The sequence below is a fragment of the Pogona vitticeps genome, chromosome 2, assembly GCF_051106095.1.
Source record: "Pogona vitticeps strain Pit_001003342236 chromosome 2, PviZW2.1, whole genome shotgun sequence".
Taxonomy (NCBI): Eukaryota; Metazoa; Chordata; class Lepidosauria; order Squamata; family Agamidae; genus Pogona; species Pogona vitticeps.
Window position 1 is genome coordinate 178,336,842 of NC_135784.1, and position 19,723 is coordinate 178,356,564.

At 43.8% G+C, this 19,723-nt stretch overlaps 1 protein-coding gene and 1 pseudogene across 1 annotated transcript in view; one reads left to right on the top strand and one right to left on the bottom strand.

Annotated features, from left to right (window-relative positions):
• The window catches only part of SLC6A8 (solute carrier family 6 member 8), a 41,219-nt gene that overhangs the window by 4,841 nt on the left and 16,655 nt on the right, over nucleotides 1-19,723 (bottom strand). The window contains exons 5-10 of the mRNA XM_020793078.3: nucleotides 16,656-16,790; nucleotides 15,549-15,652; nucleotides 10,305-10,429; nucleotides 7,900-8,012; nucleotides 7,611-7,748; nucleotides 1,930-2,032 (exon numbers count right to left, since the gene is read on the bottom strand). Coding sequence (XP_020648737.3) covers nucleotides 1,930-2,032; nucleotides 7,611-7,748; nucleotides 7,900-8,012; nucleotides 10,305-10,429; nucleotides 15,549-15,652; nucleotides 16,656-16,790 — 718 coding nt within the window. The remainder of the gene's footprint in view (nucleotides 1-1,929; nucleotides 2,033-7,610; nucleotides 7,749-7,899; nucleotides 8,013-10,304; nucleotides 10,430-15,548; nucleotides 15,653-16,655; nucleotides 16,791-19,723) is intronic.
• Nucleotides 4,710-4,862, top strand: LOC140705209 (U1 spliceosomal RNA; annotated as a pseudogene).

The window sequence follows — 19,723 nt, forward strand, 5'->3', positions numbered from 1 at the left end:
TTGGACTATAGCCCCCAAAACCTGCCAGCGAGTGTGACCACTGTAGGATTCTGAGGGCTGTAGTTCAAAAAGGAACTTTAGTCCTCTGTGCTTCCTTGCGCTCTCTTAGCGTGATTCTACCTGCATCTTCTTGCATCCCTGGAAAACCGAGCCGCCCAGCTAGCCTGTTCCGCCTCTTCTAATTGCTGCAGTTCTATCAGGGACCTTTCAAGGACACATTTCTGCTTAGGCAGAAGAGACAGGAAGGGAAAACAGAGATGCCCTTGACTGGGGATGTGGTGCAGAATGGAATGCACTGAGTTCAACCTTTGACCATATTTGCTGCCTGCATGCTATCACACCTTTTTTTTACACCCAACAAATTTATATGAAATAAATGCCTTTCTCTGGCTGTGTACACATCATCACTCAGTGGGCATATTCATCTGGTAACTGCTTTCCAGCATTCTCACCCCCTGCCCAAAATGCCTGCTTAAAGTGGCTTGTTAAGCAAACAAATGCACAGTGATAAGATAGGGGATACATGGCTCAGTAATACTACATGCAAGAGGCAGCTTAGAATTGTTCTAGATCACAAGCTGAATATGAGCCAACGGTACAAAGTGGCTGCAAAAAAGGGAAATATTATTTTAGGGTGCATTAACAGAAGCATAGTCTCTCCTGTGAGGTACTAGTTCCCCTCTATTCGGCACTGGCTAGGCCTCATCTTGAGTACTCTGTCCAGTTCTGGACACTGTGCTTTAAGAAGGATGCCGACAAATTGCAATAAGTTCAGGGGAGGTCAACTGGGTGGTTAGGGGATTGGAAACCAAGCTCTATAAGGAAAGACTGAAAGAACTGGGCATGTTTAACCTTGAGAAAAGAAGGCTTAAGGGGAGGTATGACTGCACTTTTCAAATACTTGAAAGAATACAGAGGAGAGGCAGGATCTGTTCTCAATCTTTCCAGACTGCAGGACATGTAATCAGGGGCTCAAGTTACAGGAAGCCAGATTTTAGCTGAATATCAGGGAAAGACATCTGAACTGTTAGAGCAGTACGACACTGGAACTGGGAAGTGGTGAGTGTTACAGTGCTGGAGGCATACAAGAGAAAATTAAACAACCATCTGTCAGATAGATAGACTGATTTGGATTCCTGCATGGCACAGGGGGGTTGGCCTTACAGGCTCCCTCTAACTCCATTATTCTATGCTTCTATGAAAATGGGAAGGTTTCTTCCCAATCCCACTGAATGAATATTTATAAATAGATTCTAATCTGGATTGGTAATAGCAAACTCAGAAACAGGAGGTGGTGATTAAATAATGGGGTTTTGTAGATGTGGTGCAGTTCCGGTTAATGCTCACCTCCCCCCTGGAGCCTGTAATGGCAGGGTGGAGGAAAAGCAGCCACTGCTTCACTACCCTTCAGCTATTTAGGAAGTTGCCATGTGTGCCATCAGGAGAACACTGGAAACCATCCTTTCAGATTTTGTGTGTGTGTGTCTGTGTGTGTATATATATGTGTGTGTGTATGGTTGACGTATAATAGCTAGATGGCATGCTCCCAATATTTTCACACATCTGTGCTTTGTATATGTAGACTGTCACGGTTAACTGAGATTCTCCAGATATTTCTGGACTATGATTATGTGCCCTTTGCTGCCTTCTGTGTACATGCACCGATGTGTGTGGAGCCAAAATTACAATAAATCAAGTCTCCAAAGGCAGCACCTAAATGAAATGTCATATTTTCCTCACTCTGCACCCCACGATGACAAGAAACATTTCCTTCATTTTTATCCACAGTGCATTTTATAGATGTTTTGGCCAAGTACTTGACATTCTGGTGGAGCTGTATGTCATTAAGTGAGCTGTATCTCTTATTTTATTAGTCTGTTTTCTGGCTCCTTTCCTGCCTGTTGCAACAGATACACAACTTGTGCTTACCGTAAACCCAGGCAACCACCACGCACTCCCAGAAGGCCTGCCACAAAAGTGTTGTGCCACTCGCTGAGTAGTAATCAAACAGCTGGAAGACATACATGCCCCCCTGGTTGGGGGAATGAGTGTGAGGCAGGTATGACACAAGAGCCTATTTTCAAAATAACTTCCCGTTTCCAAGTTCTCTCTGCTCTCACGCTTGTCTCTCCCTCTCAGCATCCAGCATCCTTAACACACATTGATTCCCCTAAGAAGGATGAGTTTTCCCACTAAGCAGGTGCTAAGACCAGTGCATTTTCCTACCCCACCCCCCAAAAAAAGACAGTGGGAACAGCATTCTTTTCTGAGAAGTGTCGTTGGGAAGCCGCCTCTTCCCATCAGGAACAAGAAATGAAAGCCTAAGGCTAGAGAGAGAGAGAGAGAGAGAGAACCGGAAAATCCACGTGGCACTTCCTCCTGCACACTCCATGTAGCAAAAGGACAGGAACCAACCATGTGACTGGATAACTTCCTGCTTACTGATGTTGCTCCATGTCTGCCGCTTAGTTGATCTGACCATAGAAGGGGGGTCCAAAGGTAGTCTAGTCCTTTCTCTTACTCCTGCTGAACACTTATATCCTGTTGTCTACTAAAAAAAGGCCTTGTGGTTGAGCAACACCAGTCCTGTGGCTCTGAGAACTCTCTGAGGGAAGTTTGTGAGCCAAACATTTAACTTGTTTCCACAATAATTGCTTATTGCACCTAAGTTTCTCTCACACTTTTCTTCTCTGTGTTTCAATGTAGGTTTCTCCAATTGTTTATTCCTGTGGCAAGATTTTTTAATTGATTGGAAACAATAGCCAAAGTCCTGTGGCTTAGTGTAGTAAGGTGCATTAGAGTGGGCCTATTGAATCCATGGGGATTTAGCATGTCAGCTCCTCGGTAAGTTCCATTGATTGAAATGGACCTACTCTAACTGCAAACTTCAGCATACTCAGTCACATTTGGAGGAGGCACATTTGAATCAATGGAACTTACCAAGGAGTTGACTCACTTTGGGACTCCCTCCCATGGGAGGCCAGGCTGGCCCCATCTTTGCTCTCCTTCCTCAAGCAGGCAAAGACTTTTCTCTTCAGTCAAGCTTTCCCTCAGTAACTGGCCACCCGAGTGGGGTGTTGAAATGGATTGTTGTGCCTTATTACTTTTAAATGTGATTTTAATCTTGGTTTTATTTGCCAATTTTAATATACCCGTATTTTTTGCTCCATAAGACGCACCGGACCTTAAGACGCACATAATTTTTAAAGGAGGAAAACAGGGAAAATATATTCTGAATCAAATAATGTAATAAAATATTTAATAAACTATAACAGAATAACATTTGAACCATGTAAAGTGAACAGCAGTCAACAGTGGCATTAAGAACCATTACTACTGTCATTAACAAATGGAGAGACTTAAAGCTTTGTGTACTCTAGTTTATATACCATAAATTTGTGTACCATAAATTTAATTCAAGTACATATAGACCATTATCAGCCAGTGATAAGACCTATACCACGCTACCTATATTTTACATTTCCTTTCATCCACCTCCTCCCCATGCTTATAGAAATGTCTCAATGACAGATGAGATTGTTGTGCAACTCTGCCCAGCTACAGCTCAAGCCTATATTAAGTTAGAAATGGTTTGTCTGATTTGGCACTGCATTGAAAGGTCCCTTTTAGTTGTGTGGAGGATAAATAGTGGAATTAAACTATTTAACAGCTGGTTTTCCTTATTTACTTTAGGTTATGCAAAAGAACAGCAACACAAAGCTTAACCCATTCACCAGCAGTAGCACATGCTCAGCATAAGACCAAATCTCAGGTTTCTGACATAATTGAATATTTATAGCATGCAAGGCACAACAGGTTAGGCCACACAAAGCCAAAAAAACTGAATACAAACTATAGTAGCTGAAATCAGGAAGCAGGTACTGTAATCCAGTTAGACGTCACGAGGCACAGTTAGTTTCCTTGCTGCAACACCCTTTGGAAATACATTCTCTATTAGATGCCCATAACTAGTTGAAAAGTTTGCAAGTTGAATCCAAATTTCCCATAGAAATGCATTGAAAATTAATTAATGCATTTTTATGGGGGGGGGAAGGTCAGAAACTTTTAAAAACTGAAAAGAAAGTCACCAGGTACTGTAGACTGAGCCTTGCTTTTCACAGTGCCTTGGTAGACCCGAGAACAGTCAAAAAAGAGCCTCAAACAGCTTAAAGCCAGCAGGCAGCCGGCAGCCATTTTGTGCTCTTCTCCGCTCCTGCCCCCCCCACCTAACAGCTGATCAGAGCTAGTCTGAAACGCTTCCCAGGCAAGCAGGTTTCAACTCAAACGGAGCACCTTTTCACCCAAGCAGGGTTTAACCCAAAACAAGCAGCTTTTAAACTAAATTTTACATTTTAAAATGACAATACCAGGCAGTCCCAGGTCTCTCTCCCAGCTCTCTAACTGCTTGGACTAGCAAGGAAGCCGAAAAGCAGCCTCTTCACTAACTGAAAGTTTGAATTTCCCCGCTTTCCGTACCTTCCCCGCATATTAGGTATGCTAATATCTGTGCACTGGAGGATTGTGGGAGGAACATTCCAGCCCCTGATGGGGGTCCTGTGGGGCACCTCAAAACACTGAGTAGGTCTCTTGGTCTCTTTCAGGACTGGGGCTGTGCAGCCCTGCTCTGATCAGGAGTGCAGCCGGGGGGGGTCACCATACCTTTGGGGGATAGGGCACAGAAAGGGGAAAAATTTTCAGGGGCTATTCCAACTTATACCTGGAAGGGGAGATACCATTATTGCAAAAGTGGTTTTCCCAGGTTAAGGCTCATCTACTGCACTTTGGATGTGCTGACCCCTATGATTTCCTCAAATGTGGGAAAATCAACTGCCTAAGTGAGGAACTGTGTTTGTGGTTTCTCCTGGTTTTTCTAGAATCACTCTTTTTTTCCCCCTTTGGTCCTTGCCTATTTTCATTGCCTACTGCTATTGGCCTTGCTGGTTTTCCAGGTAGGCTGCAAGAAGCAGATCCTTGAAAACCAGCAGCGCAGAATGGTGAGGTCCAAACAACAAGCAGTCTCTGGTGCCAGTTCAGAAGCCTCCCAGTATGGCAGTAGGAGGCTTCTGGGTGGTGGTGGCTGAACCCGTTTTTTACTGTATTTACTCCATAAGACGCACATACTTTCTCCCCCACTATTTGGGGGGGGAGTGCGTCTTATGGAGCGAAAAATATGGCAATATTTGTTTCATTCTTTTAAAATATTTGTATACTTAGCTTTTAAATATAGCTGTTTAATGACATAAGCTGCCTTGAGTCAATTTTAAGGATAAAGGTGGGGTAAAAATATTTGGAATGAATGAATGAATAAATAAATAAATAAAACAAAGGATATGAAATCAAAAACAAGTTGAAAGAGGCAGTGAGGGAGTGGGTGTAGCCCTCCAAAACCTAGGGCTCTCTTTGTGCAACGTCTGGACCTCTAGAAGTAGCCAACCCTTAAAGCAGGGAGTGGGTAAGTGGCAAGGGGCAGCCTCAGTGCTTGGTGTTCCAGTAGCACTGACGTCTGCAATGCAAGAAATTTTGCTATGTAAACACAAAGTTGTTTTGGGTGCCCTTTTGTTTTCTCAACCCGGCTAACTCTGTGGGACATCCTTTAATTACATCAGTGCCGTACTCTAATCTACTATGTAATTAACAGGTACCTTTCCTCTCCAAATTATCACTTGCAGATGTAGTTTACAGCAGTGGCTTCTAACCTTGGGCCTCCAGATGTTCTTGGACTTCAACTCCCAGAAATCCTGGCCAGCAGAGATGGTGGTGAAGGCTTCTGGGACTTGTAGTCCAAGAACATATGGAGGCCCAAGGCTGGGGACCACTGGTTTACAGGTATTCTCTAAGTCAGCTCCTAGAACGTTAGGCAGGTGTTTTTTAGTAACCCAAGAAGAGCAGCTCAGTTAATTTTGCTTCCTCTTCATGCCCTAGCCATCTTCCTTATTAATCTAGTCAGGCAAGCAAAGACTTGGAAGTAGGGAAAATCTTTCTGGGAAATAAGGACCCATGGGGATTCCCGTGCATCTTTTTTCTGCTGCAAAGACAGGGCTGCATCTGGGAATCTCTGTGTGAGGATGATGCCACTACTGATATAACTGGCAGAGAGGGAAGCACAGGAGATCACTCCCTGCCCTCAGGAGCAAAAATCAGTTGCTCCTTGTGGCTTCGTTTTTCAAAGACACACGTCAGACCCAATTGTGTGCACATAAGTTATTCCCCCCCCACACACACACACACTTTCAACTGCCAGAATTTCCCAGCCAAGCACAGTCACAACTCATGCTGGTTGCAAGATTTTGTGAGCCATAATCTAGAAACATAATTTTCCCACGCTCTGGCCCTGATGATAATTAACGTGCTGTGGCAAACACAGTTTGGAAATTGCACAGTAAGAGCGTGTACCGAGTCCCCACCTTCTTGCTACACCCTACGGACATAACTGCTTTTGAGTCAAACTCCAAATTTATTGTCCATTTTAAAATCACCGCCATCATCTTCAGGAGGGTTGTCTAGGGTTTTCATTGTTCCTTTAATTAAGCACTGCTTGTGAAAGCATCCAATCGAAAATTCATAGAGCATACAACTAATTGATTGATTAATTAATTAATTGCAGAGATGGCTGACTTGTGATCCTCCAGCTTTGGGTGAACTGCATCTCCCATCATCTCTCACCATTGCTATGCTAGCTAAGGCTTCTGGAAGCTGCAGTTTAACAACATCCAGATGGCCACCGGTTGCCCACCCACCCTGATTGACCTGAAACAATTTTTGTCTTTTTAAAATTGCAAAATTGCAATGAAAACGAGAGGCTAAAAGAGACTCCTGGTGTTACAGCCATCAGCCAATCGGAGCTGTGAACAGCCATCTCTTGCTCCTAACTCTGAACAGTTCTTGCCAAAGCTAGCTCTAGACGTCCAGAAGCCAGTGCCGCATGATCCCTTAAGCAAGAGATAGCTAGCAAGAGTGCAAAAAGATAAGTCACAGAGAGAGGTTCGGTTGGGGTGGGGGTGACTGAGGAGGAACTACTAGGTTTCCAGAAGCTCCTGAAACATGGATGGGGGTTATGAAAGATTTTGAGTATTTTGCCTGATGCATCTAAATGTATAAGATCTTCCCTGGCCTTGACTTGTCGCTGTTCGCCTCCAGATTTCCCTGCACTCCCTGATTTCAAAGCCAACTTATTTCCCACTTTGCAGCTGGATTTCTTCATCCAAATTATTTCACCTCCCCTTAGGTCTCCTGAGCAATTTTATTCTCTCTCTCTCTTTTAAAGAACTGCACACACTTCAAAACAAGCTGAATATAAGCAAAGCAGTTTGTATACTACCTCAACTGCTTTCTATGCTAAATCCAAACAAGCCTTGAAAAAAAAAAAAACCCTAAGGGCTGATAACAGCCAAGGATCACCAAAGCTCAGAATATATGAAAGAGGAAGTGCTTTCCCAGCTTTGCTACTCGGGAGAAGTCCCAAAAAATCTGAAGGGCCACAGATCCCCAAATCTCCATCTTTGGGATTTTCGGAAATTGACATTTGCCCACCTCCCCTTTCACACCCTTGACTTTCCTCCCCAGACACTCACCTATAAGACCCAACTGTATTTAGCAGCCGTTGTACTTACCTCTGTTACCATAGACAATTCAATGAGAAAGCAGACCATACAGGAGACAGCTACGGTGACCTCTCTCTGGAATCGGAAGGCATAGGCTGCCGGGAAGAAATCCAGGATCCCAGTGATAAAGCCCTCAACACCCACAAACTGCAGGGGAAGGTGAGGTGACAGGAGAAAGCAGGAAAGGAGAGGTGTGAGATGCAGGATAGCCAACCGGCCGCCTTTCCCCTGCATCCTCATGACAATCCACTACACCCTACCTCCCCTGTCAACTCCTCTCCTGCCCCACAGTTCTCACCTGGCTATCCAAGCCCAGGAGTAGCAGCATGAAGAAAAAGAGAGCAGCCCAGAGTGGAGCTATTGGCATCAGAGTGACGGCTCGTGGATATGCAATAAATGCCAGCCCAGGCCCTGGTAAGGGAAAACAAAAGAAAGAGGCAAAGGTAGAAAGAACTCCAAGGTGCTTCCCATGCCCAGTCCTGGATGGACAGAACTACTAAATCACAGACATAGATGTCAGTCACCCAAGTTTCTAGTCCTTATGGCTGCAGAGCTAAGTATCCAGTTCCGGTTGTCAAAGGATAATGGCTAAATATTTATTATTTATTTATTCATTTAAAATATTTTTACCCCACTTTTCTCCTAACAAAGGACCCAAGGTGGCTTACATCAATAAAACACAATATTAAAGTTAAAAGCATTGAATTATTCAAATGTTAATAATATTCTGCACAGTTCTTGGTTTCTCCCTTTGCCTAGAGGGAAGTGGAACAAATTATGAATGCCTGACTTACATAATTTATTGTGGCACTTGGGCCTATATTGGCATTAAATCTGGGGGATTCTGCTGCAGAGGTTTTCACACTGTTTTAGCGATTCTCAGAGGTCTAGTATTAGTCAGACTGGTATGGGCTGTGAAGTTCAACATGCAGGGAATCTCAGCATTCACTGAGCGTTCGATCTCAGAACAGAGACATATCTAGCCCTTATGGCTTCAAAAGAGCACATAAAAGAAATACAGCACTATTCTATATGTGTATAATAAATGTGTATAAATATGTGTGAAATACGTGTATAATGGAAGGTGAGGAATGGCATTGCCTGTTCAGTGCCCCACATCATCAAATGCCTTGTCTTTTCCATGACTCAATCAGCCATGGAAATTAAGCAGAGCTCTACACAGAACTCGGACCCTGCTTTTTTTAAAAGCAAGAAATAAAAATCCCTCCAGAGTTTACTTTATTAAGCAAAATATGTTTACAAAGAATATCATTTTGTCACCATTCAAAGAAAATCCATCCTGTATAAGCAACCATCTTTAAAGAGAAAACAAGCTTTATTATAAAGAGTGCTATCCTCTGAAGATGCCGGCCACAGAGACTGGCGAAACGTTAGGAAAAACAACCTTCAGAACACGGCCAAAGAGCCCGAAAAACCCACAATAACCATTTATTATAAGGAATGGTGGAAATTAAAAAAAAAACCACCCAAAACAAAAGGCATTCGGATTCATTTACAAAAATCCTGATTAAGTAGTGATTAACAATAAATGGTTGGAGAAGGAGTAGCTCTCTAAACACTCTTTGGACTTCAGGTCCTATCATTCTTCAGCATTTGCTACCCTGGAGAGAGCTGAGGGCAGCCACTGTCCAAAAACATCTGGGGGAATCACACCCTTGATGTGAAATGACATAAATACATAAACTGCTTCACCAGTATCAGTGACACCCCCCACCTCCACCCCTGACTAGAAGTGAGTACAAAATGTGACTTCTACTCAGCACAGACAAGAAATTTAAATCTAGTTCGGACAATTATGGGCCTTATGAAATAAATCTTTTCGATATTCTTTCCGTATCTGTTCATTAATTGGGTATCTATAGAGGTAATGAGGAAAATCTACTGTCTCATTTCCTTCAATGTCGCAGCCTCTTGGCTAACTTGATCTCCTCACGTAATTAAGTGTGTATTTCCATCTCCAACTGTAGGGATATAAAAGGTTCCCTGTGATTAGTGTCCTGTGTAGCTCTATCAAGGCATATACTCAAGGGGGGGGGACATTTAAGCCCAAGAGCTATTCAAGTAATAAGGGATGAAACTAAACTCCATGCTAAAGAGAAAAGAAAAAACACCCATAAAATGATGGCATAGAATATTGATTACATTTAATCACTTTGATTTTTATGGCTTTTGCTATTCAGTTTGCATAGCTCTGGCTGCCTACCCAACCTTATCCAACATGGCCTCGTCTAACTGGCTGGGGATAGTGGGAGTTGTAGTTGTACACCTTTGGAGGGCAGCAGGCTGGGAAAGGCTATAAGCATGTTCACCTGCACCTTTTGTCAGGCTCTCTCAAAAGCACCATGTCGGTCAGAATATAGTAGCCACTTTCTTGCTGACCGACATGAGAACAGTGGCCAGATTCCTAGTTATGACAAGATGGAGGACCAACACAATGCTACCTATCCAGTTCTATTACTGGTGCTTACACTGTTATCGTAGGAAACATGCTTCTCTCATGCCATTACCCTGGGGACAAATCCGGTGGGGCCTTTAGGGACCCAGCCTAGGGTCCTGCCAGCTGCTCCCAAGGTGTCTTCCTTCCCCCCACCCCCCAGCACCATCTCTGTCGCAGAAGAGGAGCTTCATCCAAGCCTCTCACACATTTCAGGGGACATTTTGACAAGCGCCCCTCACACTCACCAGATTCAGCCACCTTGGAGATATCAACTCCCTGCTCTGCTGCCATGAAGCCCAGGATGGAGAAGACTACAAAGCCGGAGAAGAAGCTGGTCCCACTATTGATCAATGCCAGGATGATGGCATCTCTGGAAGGGAAAAGACAAAGAGGGACAGCTATCAGGCAAGGGCCCAAATTTGACAGGGAGGGAACCGCCTATCCTGCAACTGTGTGATACCCTGGGAGACTTTTGCTGTTGGTCATTGAAGACAGTACTCATCCAGCTGGACCAGAGCTTGGAAGAAACTATGTACAAATCATTAGTTCTCTCTCTCTCTCTCTCTCTCTCTCTCTCTTTCTCTAGTAATGCAGCTGTAACTCTATTACTGGCTAGATAGCTCAGTGGTTTAGGTAGAGGTTGGGAGTTTGATTCTCCACTAGGCCTCTGAGGAGAAGAGCCAGCCTGTGTGGCCTTTGGGCAAGCTGCACAGCCCTTGGGTGTTCCCAGAGGAAGGGAATGGTAAACTACTACTGTATATTCTATCTGGAAAACCCTGCAAAAGGTCGCCATAAGTTAGAATTCACTTGACAGCATTCAGTTATTATTAATTATGTTACACTACTATTATAACCTAAGAAGGGATAACTTCAGTCTTTTTACAGTGTAACTGCTAACAGGAGCCGCTTTTATAGTTACAGGGCTGTGGCCTCATTCAGCAGTGCGGGAGTCGTATTTCATGGTTCAAATGTTGGTTCCTATTGTACCGAGTGATACCGGCTCATGCCCTGTTGTGGGTGTTGAAGTAGAAGCAGGGTGCACAGGAAGAAAGTGTATTTTCTACCACAGACCAACGGCCTATGGTAGATTTTTTTAAAGTAATGAATTACGTACAGTAGTATCTTGTCCTTTAGATATGGAGGAAGGTGGTATCTCTACCAAGCAATGAACTGACTAATATCTATTTTAGTGATCTCTAAGGAAGGGAGAAGAGTTACTTTTTTAAAGTTGCAACTGTGATGGAATCTTTGGAAAGGTTTACAAGACCTATCAATGTGACATTTCTTTTTTAAAGAGTAACTTTCCAAGCTCTGCACCTGGACCATCAGCCTGACTTGGTATAAAGCAGCTTCCTTCTATTTAGTAAAAAAAAATAACATGAAAAGGGAAATCCATTGACAACCCACAATGAGCGGCTATTAACCAATGCACATGCCATTTTGCCAGCAGTGAGTTATCTCATTTGCACTGGTGGGTCAACTTCCAGTACCTAATAACACTCTATTTATAAAACTTACAAAACTTCGGTGTTGTGTATAAACAGGTGCCCCTGAGGTTAACTGGATTTTGCCATATTGAATCCTACATAGAATCAGGCTATTAATAAACGGGCAGCAATGGGATGTGGAGGTTTTTTTTCCTGCCATGTGTGCATGCATGCATGCAACTGCACAGCATAATGGTGGTTGGGAATCTGTGGCACTTAGCCTAAAATGGAGAGCAGGAAGAAGCAGAGAGCTGGCAGTGACCTGTGTGTTCCAACAGTTTGATTCTGAGAACAGGCACTGGGCTGGGAAGGATGTTTTACCCCTAAGCCTGCTACAAGCAGCAGCCGCTGGCAGGGAAGTAGACAGAACCAAGGAATGGCTGGAACATTTCGCAAATGCAAGCATGCCTGCCTGTGATGAGGAGTCAGCTTAAGACAGTGAGGGCAATTTGTTGCCCTCAAGTGTGGTTGGGCTGCAGCTCCCATCATCCTGCATCGCTGGCGGCCTGATGGGAGCTGCAGCCCAGCACCATCAGCAGGGCCAAGCATTGTCCACCCCAAGTAAGAAGGAGGTTGTCCACTGGCACCAAAAGGCAGAGAGGGGGAAACCTCAGACTGTTGGTGTATCAGCATGCCAGGGAGTCAAAGCTTGTACTGTTTTGTCCAGGGCTGGCAGGAAGGGAGGAGGAGGAGTCTGGAAGCAGAAAAGGACCTTGGAGATGGAACGGCCTCCTAGTCCGTCTTTTCAATTTCACAAGTTTTCTCTTATATTCAGAGGTCGGAAAAGTTATTTTCTCAACTCACCTCCACCAAATAAAATGACCGTCGTGGGTTATGCTATTTGTGGGATACTGGAATCTATAATCCAAAAAAGTGGGTTCTCCAAGTTCTGTCCACATTGTGTTGGGGGAACAGAGAGCTTCCAGAGAATTGTGGAAGGACCTCGTGATGTCTGCTCATTGCTTCCTCCCTAATACATTTGGTGAGCCTTGCATAGAAACAAGTGAGGGGATGATCCAATCCAGGTATATGACAGAAAGATTCCAGGTACAGGATACAAATATTTTTATTCATTCATTGAGGTGCCTTTTCTTCCTTCCTGTCTCCTTCCCCCTATCGTTGAGGTGCTAGGCATATTTGCTCAGAAGTAATGGCCCATCAGGCTGCAGCTTAAATCTTCCATTAGCTAGCAGTGGATGATTTGGGATGGATCTTACTCCGCTGTAATCTTCCTGAACCCCTTTGGCTTGGGTGGACGGAGTGATGTACAGTAAATGAGGGGATGGTAAAACTTTGGCCTTTCGGTAGCTTTGAACCCCCAGAAACCCAGTCCCAAATGCCCAATGTTAATAGGGTGATGAGAAATATAATTCATTACATCTGGAGGGCTAAATGTTCCCTACCCCTGACATAAACAAGAGGACAGCTATCAGTTTTAATTTATTTGGGACGCAGGCACGTCCTGGTGCTCTGAAACTGCCTCTGATTTCCCTCCAGCACCCCCACTTCTCCTGCATCCCCACTGGCCTCAACCCTGCCATGCATCCCACCAACACTGGAACAGCCTCTCCCCTGTTGTCCTTTCCTGTGCTTTCAGGATGGGAAGCGGGCCCTCTGCCTCTCAGTCTTGCAGAACTCTGTGGTGTAACCGCAGCACCCATTTGCATTATAGAGAGAGACACCATAATTGCTGCTGAATTGGTGTAACATCTGTCAAAATTTAGCAACTGTCATCAGACGACAGCAGTGGCCCTAATTGGGGGACCATGATGGGGCCTCAGATAGCTTGGTGTGGCCCAATATAGACCCCTGGCTCAGAGGAAGTGGCCTGTTCCTGCTAGAAAGTCACTCCACTGTGGTCAGGCTTGTGAAAAGGGTGAATGTTAGTCACCATAAACAGCATGGATCTTACAATTCTGTTTTTTTTTAAAACCCAAATAAATAAAATAATAATAATTTTAAAACCTGATTTTTTTTGTATTAACCGAGTTCTAAATTCAGAACCCAACTCATCTGTGCTTGACACATACTAGGCTGCACTTGGGACTGGACTGTACATCTGGCTAGCAGAAAATAACACTAAATGGGACTAGATTTTGGAAGTCTGAACATGAAATACAAATATCCCTGTTTGTTTTTTTCTGTCCAGTTTTCTAGCAACTGTTCTTGAATAAACTGGAATATCAAGAACGAAACCTCTTGGAATTTCCTCGGTGTTAGAAATGGTGAGAAGGAATAGGAAAACTATGAATAATATAAATAGGCAGACTTTTCAGATTCCCACTAGAAGTATATACCGTATTTTTTGCTCCATAAGACACACCTCTCCATAAAATGCACCAAATTTTTAGGAGAAGAAAACAGGAAAAAATAATCTGTTTTCTTCTCCTAAAAATTGCTGAGCCTTATGGAGAGGTCTGTCTTATGGAACACACCCTAGGACGCTTTGGAGGCTCACCCAGCCCCCCCCCCCGAGGCCAGAGGGGGCGAAATCGCCACCTTCTGAGACTCTTCTGAAGCTTCCCAAGCCTCAAAAGAGTCCCAGAAGGTGGCGATTTCGTCCCCTCTGGCCTGGGGGGGGGGAAGGGTGAGTCTCTAAAGGGTCCTGGAACACACCCTAGGACCCTTTGGAGGCTCACCCTTCCCCCCCGCCGGGCCAGAGGGGGTGAAATCGCCACCTTCTGGGATTCCTTTGAGGCTTGGGAAGCTTCAGAAGAGTCCCAGAAGGTGGTAATTTCGCCCCCTCTGGCCCCCGGGGGGGCAGGGTGAGTCTCTAAAGGGTCCTAGGATGTGTTCCAGGGGCCAGTGGGGGTGAAAACACAGCATTCGCTCCATAAGACGCACAGACTCCCCCCCTTTTTTGGGGGGGGGAAAGTGCGTCTTATGGAGCAAAAAATACAGTAAGTTAAAATGTGGCCTTCCTTTAACTAGGATAGCCACATGGAATGGAGGACAGAGCTCCTGAACCTTTGAAAGACTTGCAGAAAAAGGCCCTTAAGCTCGTTTCCCCCCACTCAGATTTCTTCTTCTACACAGTCATTAAAGCTACAAGGGGCCTCTTCTCTACTTCATGTGGCCACTCTACCTTTTCCACAGAGATGAGTAGACTCAGACTTGTGGCATCTATTTTGATTTTTTTATTATTATTATAATCTTAAAATCCTCACCACCATGATATTTTACTATCATCTTAAAGTGCACTAACACATTTCAAATATTAAAAGTAATAGGTCCAGGAATATGTTTTGAGAATCGGAACTGAATGGAGTTTATAGTCCATCTACATAAAATCTATTCCTGGTTGCCCTAAGCTTAATTCATGTCAGAAACTATGTATGGTGGAAGCATGTAGTGGTGGGAGGAGTTGCTTGGTTCTGCTGTTGTCAAAATAACTGGGATCAAGGAATCACTGCTGAGCTCCTGCCAATAAACCAGACATCTACCCTCTGCCTTTCAGGCACCTTGGAAACCTCCTGTTTTAAGCTGAAGCCAAGGACACAGGCAAGGTGTCAGAAGGCAAGCAGGCAGCAGAAGTGAGCAGGAACTGTTTGTCTTCCTCTGCCCTGTTTTTTTTTTTTTTTTAATGTTCCTGAGGAAAACGGTTCTGCACAACAGACAAGCCAGTCAGTTCAGGCTGCCAGCTGGACAGAAAACAGGCAAACAGTAAACAAAACAGTAAACTCCACATTAAGCAACCCTCTCATATGCGGAAAACAGCAGGCGACACTTTCTGTGGGACCAAGGTGCCCTCTAGACTTGCTAATATTTGAAAGGGAACAGCTGCATGGCAAGTACAAGTTCTCCTTAACCTGGAGATGATGCTTTGCCTGTTGAATTTTCTACCTGGCAAGCAGCTGTTAAGTGGACAGGAGCCCAGCTGGGTGTGTGTGTCTGCGTGCGTGCATGTGTGCGAAAAATGATGGCAACCTACAGGGCACAGGGCAGTCCTCCTGCACCCTGCTTGCTTGCTCTCTGACCGTTGCATAGGAAAAGGGCTCTCACTTATAGCAATTGTTGTTGAACCGGTTATAGCTGCCCAGGGCAGTGAGTGCCCCCAGTCCTATGGCATACGAGAAAAAGATTTGGGTCCCAGCATCGATCCACACCTGAGAGGGAGAAAGAGAGAAAGAAAGAGAGAGAGAGAGATTGAGGTATGACGGGGAGAGAACCAGGACACCTTGGCTACAAGCCCCTTCTGAATATCGCCCTCAACTTTTCAACCGGTTCCTTCTGCTTTCCTTTCATCATCCGCTTGATCTGTACCTCCCTAATTAGCAGGCAGTACAATTTATGTTCAGATTGCCCAGAAACGTTAGGAACATGTTATAACTAACACTCAGTAGGTTACTTAATTTATTCACTTCGTCATTTGTTAACAGGCTTCCAAATTGCCTTTCAGGGTAGGGATCCCACACCAAATCAGAATTTGGAACAGGAAACAGAACCCAGTAGTGTGTTTCCACAAACGGAGGATCCCCATTCTTGAAGTATCTCCACAAAGCCCTCCTAAATGATCAGTACTGTATTAAGGAGAAGCATGAACTGAGCAGGGCTGTGAAGGGCAGGATCTTTTTTTTTTTTTTTTTTGAGGTCTTTAATTTTCAGGGTTGCCGTAAACTGGAAGCAATTTGACAGCAGAAGACGACCAAAAAAAAAAAATCCTTATGGCAGCAATCAACAAAAAGAATGTTATGCATAATACTTAGGGTTTGATTACACAGAGGAATAGATTGGAATTTGGATTGCTTGTGGAACGGTTTGGTGTGATCTATTTCCTGGCAATCACACAACCATGCGGGAATTGTGCTCCAACCTGAACCTCAATCTGTGCCCAAGCTGGACCTTTTTCGGTTCAGTTGGAGGGCCTTTCCCTCCATCTGATCACACCTTTAAACAGTATCTGCAGATTTGTAACCTGGACCTTTTGCTTTTGGACTTTGCATTTTCATTTTATTTTGCTGTACTGCGCTTTTTTGGGGGCGCTCTGTTCTCTCCTCCGTACATATCAAACCACCATTAAAGCTACAGAAAACAGTTAGTAATAAGTTGTCACCCCCCCCCTATGTCAGCAACCACCCACCATTGGTCCCTCCCATGACTCTCACTTACCTGAGGAGCTGCCAGTTTGGACCAGTCTGGTTTGAGATAGTAGATTATCCCATCCTGAGCTCCAGGAAGCATCACCCCTCGAATAAGCAGTATAATGAGCACCACATAAGGGAATGTAGCAGTGAAGTAGACAATCTGTGTGGAAGGAGAGAGGGATGTAGAGGGTAGGTCAAGATTTTTTTCCCCTTTGCAAAAATGTCCCCCAAATCATGAGAATGTTTATGAAACTATGTATAGTGGTGCCTCGCTTAACGATGTTAATTTGTTCCAGTGAAATCGCTGAAGAGTGAAAATATCGTAAAGCGAAATTAAAAAAAACATTGAAACGCATTAAAACCCGGATAATGTGTTCCAATGGGCTAAAAACTCACCGTTCAGCAAAGATCCTCCAAACGGCGACCATTTTTGGTGCCTGTATAGTGAGGAATCCGTCTCTAAGCACAGCGGGGAGCCATTTTGAGCACCCGGCAGCCATTTTGAAAACCCGACGATCAGCTGTTTTGATCGTCGTAATGGGAAGAATTGGTTCCCGAAGCAGAGAACCGATCTTCGCAAAGCAAAAAACAAAACAAAAAAACACACCCATTTAAGACATCATTTTGCGATTGCAATTGTCATGAAGTGGATTCGTCATAATATGGGGTAATCATAAAGCGGGGCACGACTGTACAAGCTATCTCCTGCAGAATAGCAAAGAAAATCGGTATAAATTATTATTTATTTCAAATATTTTCACCTTGCCTTTCTCCTTAGAAAGAATCCACATGGCTTGTATCATTAAAAGACAATAATTAAAGCTAAAAGCAGTAAGTATACAAATACTAAAAAGGATCAAACAAATACCACACTGAAAAATAAGGTAAATAAACGCAACACCAAAAACACATTCAAAGTAGTAAAGCACAACAATCCGTTTAAACCCCCCATTCAGGCAGCCAGTCACTAAGGAAGAGCTTGCCTTGGAAGGCCAGCAAATATGGGGCCAGTCTGGCTTCTTGTGGGAGGAAGTTCCAAAGTCTGGGAGCAGCAACAGAGAAGGCTCTCCCATGTCCCCACCAAACACACCTGTGAAGGTGGTGGGACCAAGCGAAAGGTCTATCCTGATTATCTTAACACATGGGCAGGCTAGAAAAGGGAGATGCGGTCATCTTGAGGTAGCTTCGACCCAAACCAGCACTTCGAATTGTGCCTGAAAACAGCTTGGTAGCCAGTGGAGATGCTATAACAGGGGTTATGTAATCCCTGTGACCAGCCCCAGTTAGCAAACTAGCTGCCACATTTTGGACCCACTGAAGTTTCCTGACACTTTTCAGAGGCAGTCCCACATAGAGCACATAGCAGTAATCCAGTCAAGATTCAGCTAGGGCATGTGTCACCGTGGCCAGATCAGATCTCTCCGGGATTATTGTATATTTTATTTATTTATTTATTTATTTAATTTATATGCCACCCACTCTACCCAAAGGTCTCTGGGCGGCTTGTGTGTGTTCTTAACAAAAGTTATTTTTGAATTTAGATATTTATAATCTATCTTTTAAGGCACCCTGCTCTCATTAAAAATAGTTTATTCTAAAATGCATTAAAACAGTGGCAATTGAGTTGTTGACTTAAATTAAATTAAATTAAATTTAAAAATCAATGTAAAACGAGCAGCACCTAACATTTCTTCTCTATATACAGTGCAACACTAAGCAAATGCAGGCAGAAAAAAACCATATTCAGAATATTCTGAAAAACTAGTAGTGAGGGGGAAGCTATTTGGATTGCCCCAGTGAGGGAATTCCGGTAACAACACTATCCACGCACTTACAAATTTAGTAGCAGTGTGACTTACCAACACACAACAAGTGAAGTTTCCCTGCCAATTGTGCCAAGGAAAGCATCACCTGCTAAATGTCTATGTTGTGACAGAACCAGGATCTGGGCCAGTTTTTTAAAAAAGGAAGGGAGGAAGGGACAACCAAGGGAAAAACTGCACACTAGCTAAAAGGCAGAAAATATAGGTTTATTATGTGTGTGGACTTTCTCAATAGTGCAAACAGAATGCACAAATATATAGTGGGCAACATCTGGAGGTTGGTGTTAGACCCCTCTAAAACCCAGGGTCAGGTGTATTTGTACCTCCACACAGTTCGGCAGCCAATGCTTTTCGCCAACACGTGGAATATTTGCATTAGCACTCATATTTTAAAGCCCAGTCATTAGATGAAAAGGGTGTGTGAATGTCAAAAGCCTAAGAGAACACTATGAAGTTAATCCATTATTACCTGAACAGTCAATAAAAGCCTTCTGTTACTACACTTTTGAAAAATCATTCAAAATAACTAAAAAGGGCCCCAAATGGTCAAATCCTCCATTAGCCCCCCAATGTGACAAAACTATCACAAAGCACTAGTAATCACTCAAAATATTAATGCTGCTGGTATTTAATAATGAAGATAATGACTTTTAAATTCATTATTGGAGATTTTAATCTACTGGAAGTACTTTTAATGTATCGGGTCTGAGCTGATTTTAACACTGCCAGGGCCCACAACAATTGCATGGCAACTCCAAGTCACTCTCTATAGTGCAGAAAAGTCCCAGAGAAACCTCCTGCACCATAGAGGTCTCCTGGTGTTCTGGACAGGGGCATCTCCAGATTGCTGAAATTTCTTCCCCTTTCGATTACTGATGCCCCCTCTCTCCTGCCCTTTTCCCCCACCTTTCGTTGCAGCTGTCATTCCACCGGCCACAGTGACTTCCTATTTTTTTAATTTAGTAACTGGCATAGTGCTACAGCAATACAGTCACATAGCATGGATACTTCCTTATATCTGAAATAGACCAGCATCATTTGGGAGAATATTTTTTTAAAAAATTGTGAGAAGAGGAAAACAGAGGAGAGGATTTCTCTGCTATTCTTTCTACCATCACAACCTACTGCATACACTACAGGGTTGTCATCAAAGAGAATGTCACCCACAGCTCTATTTGGGAGCAAATTGAGCAAGCAAACATACCACCGAATGGGATAATCAGGAGTTGCGTCCCATCACACCAAGTAAGCTGCAGCCCTAGCACTGTGC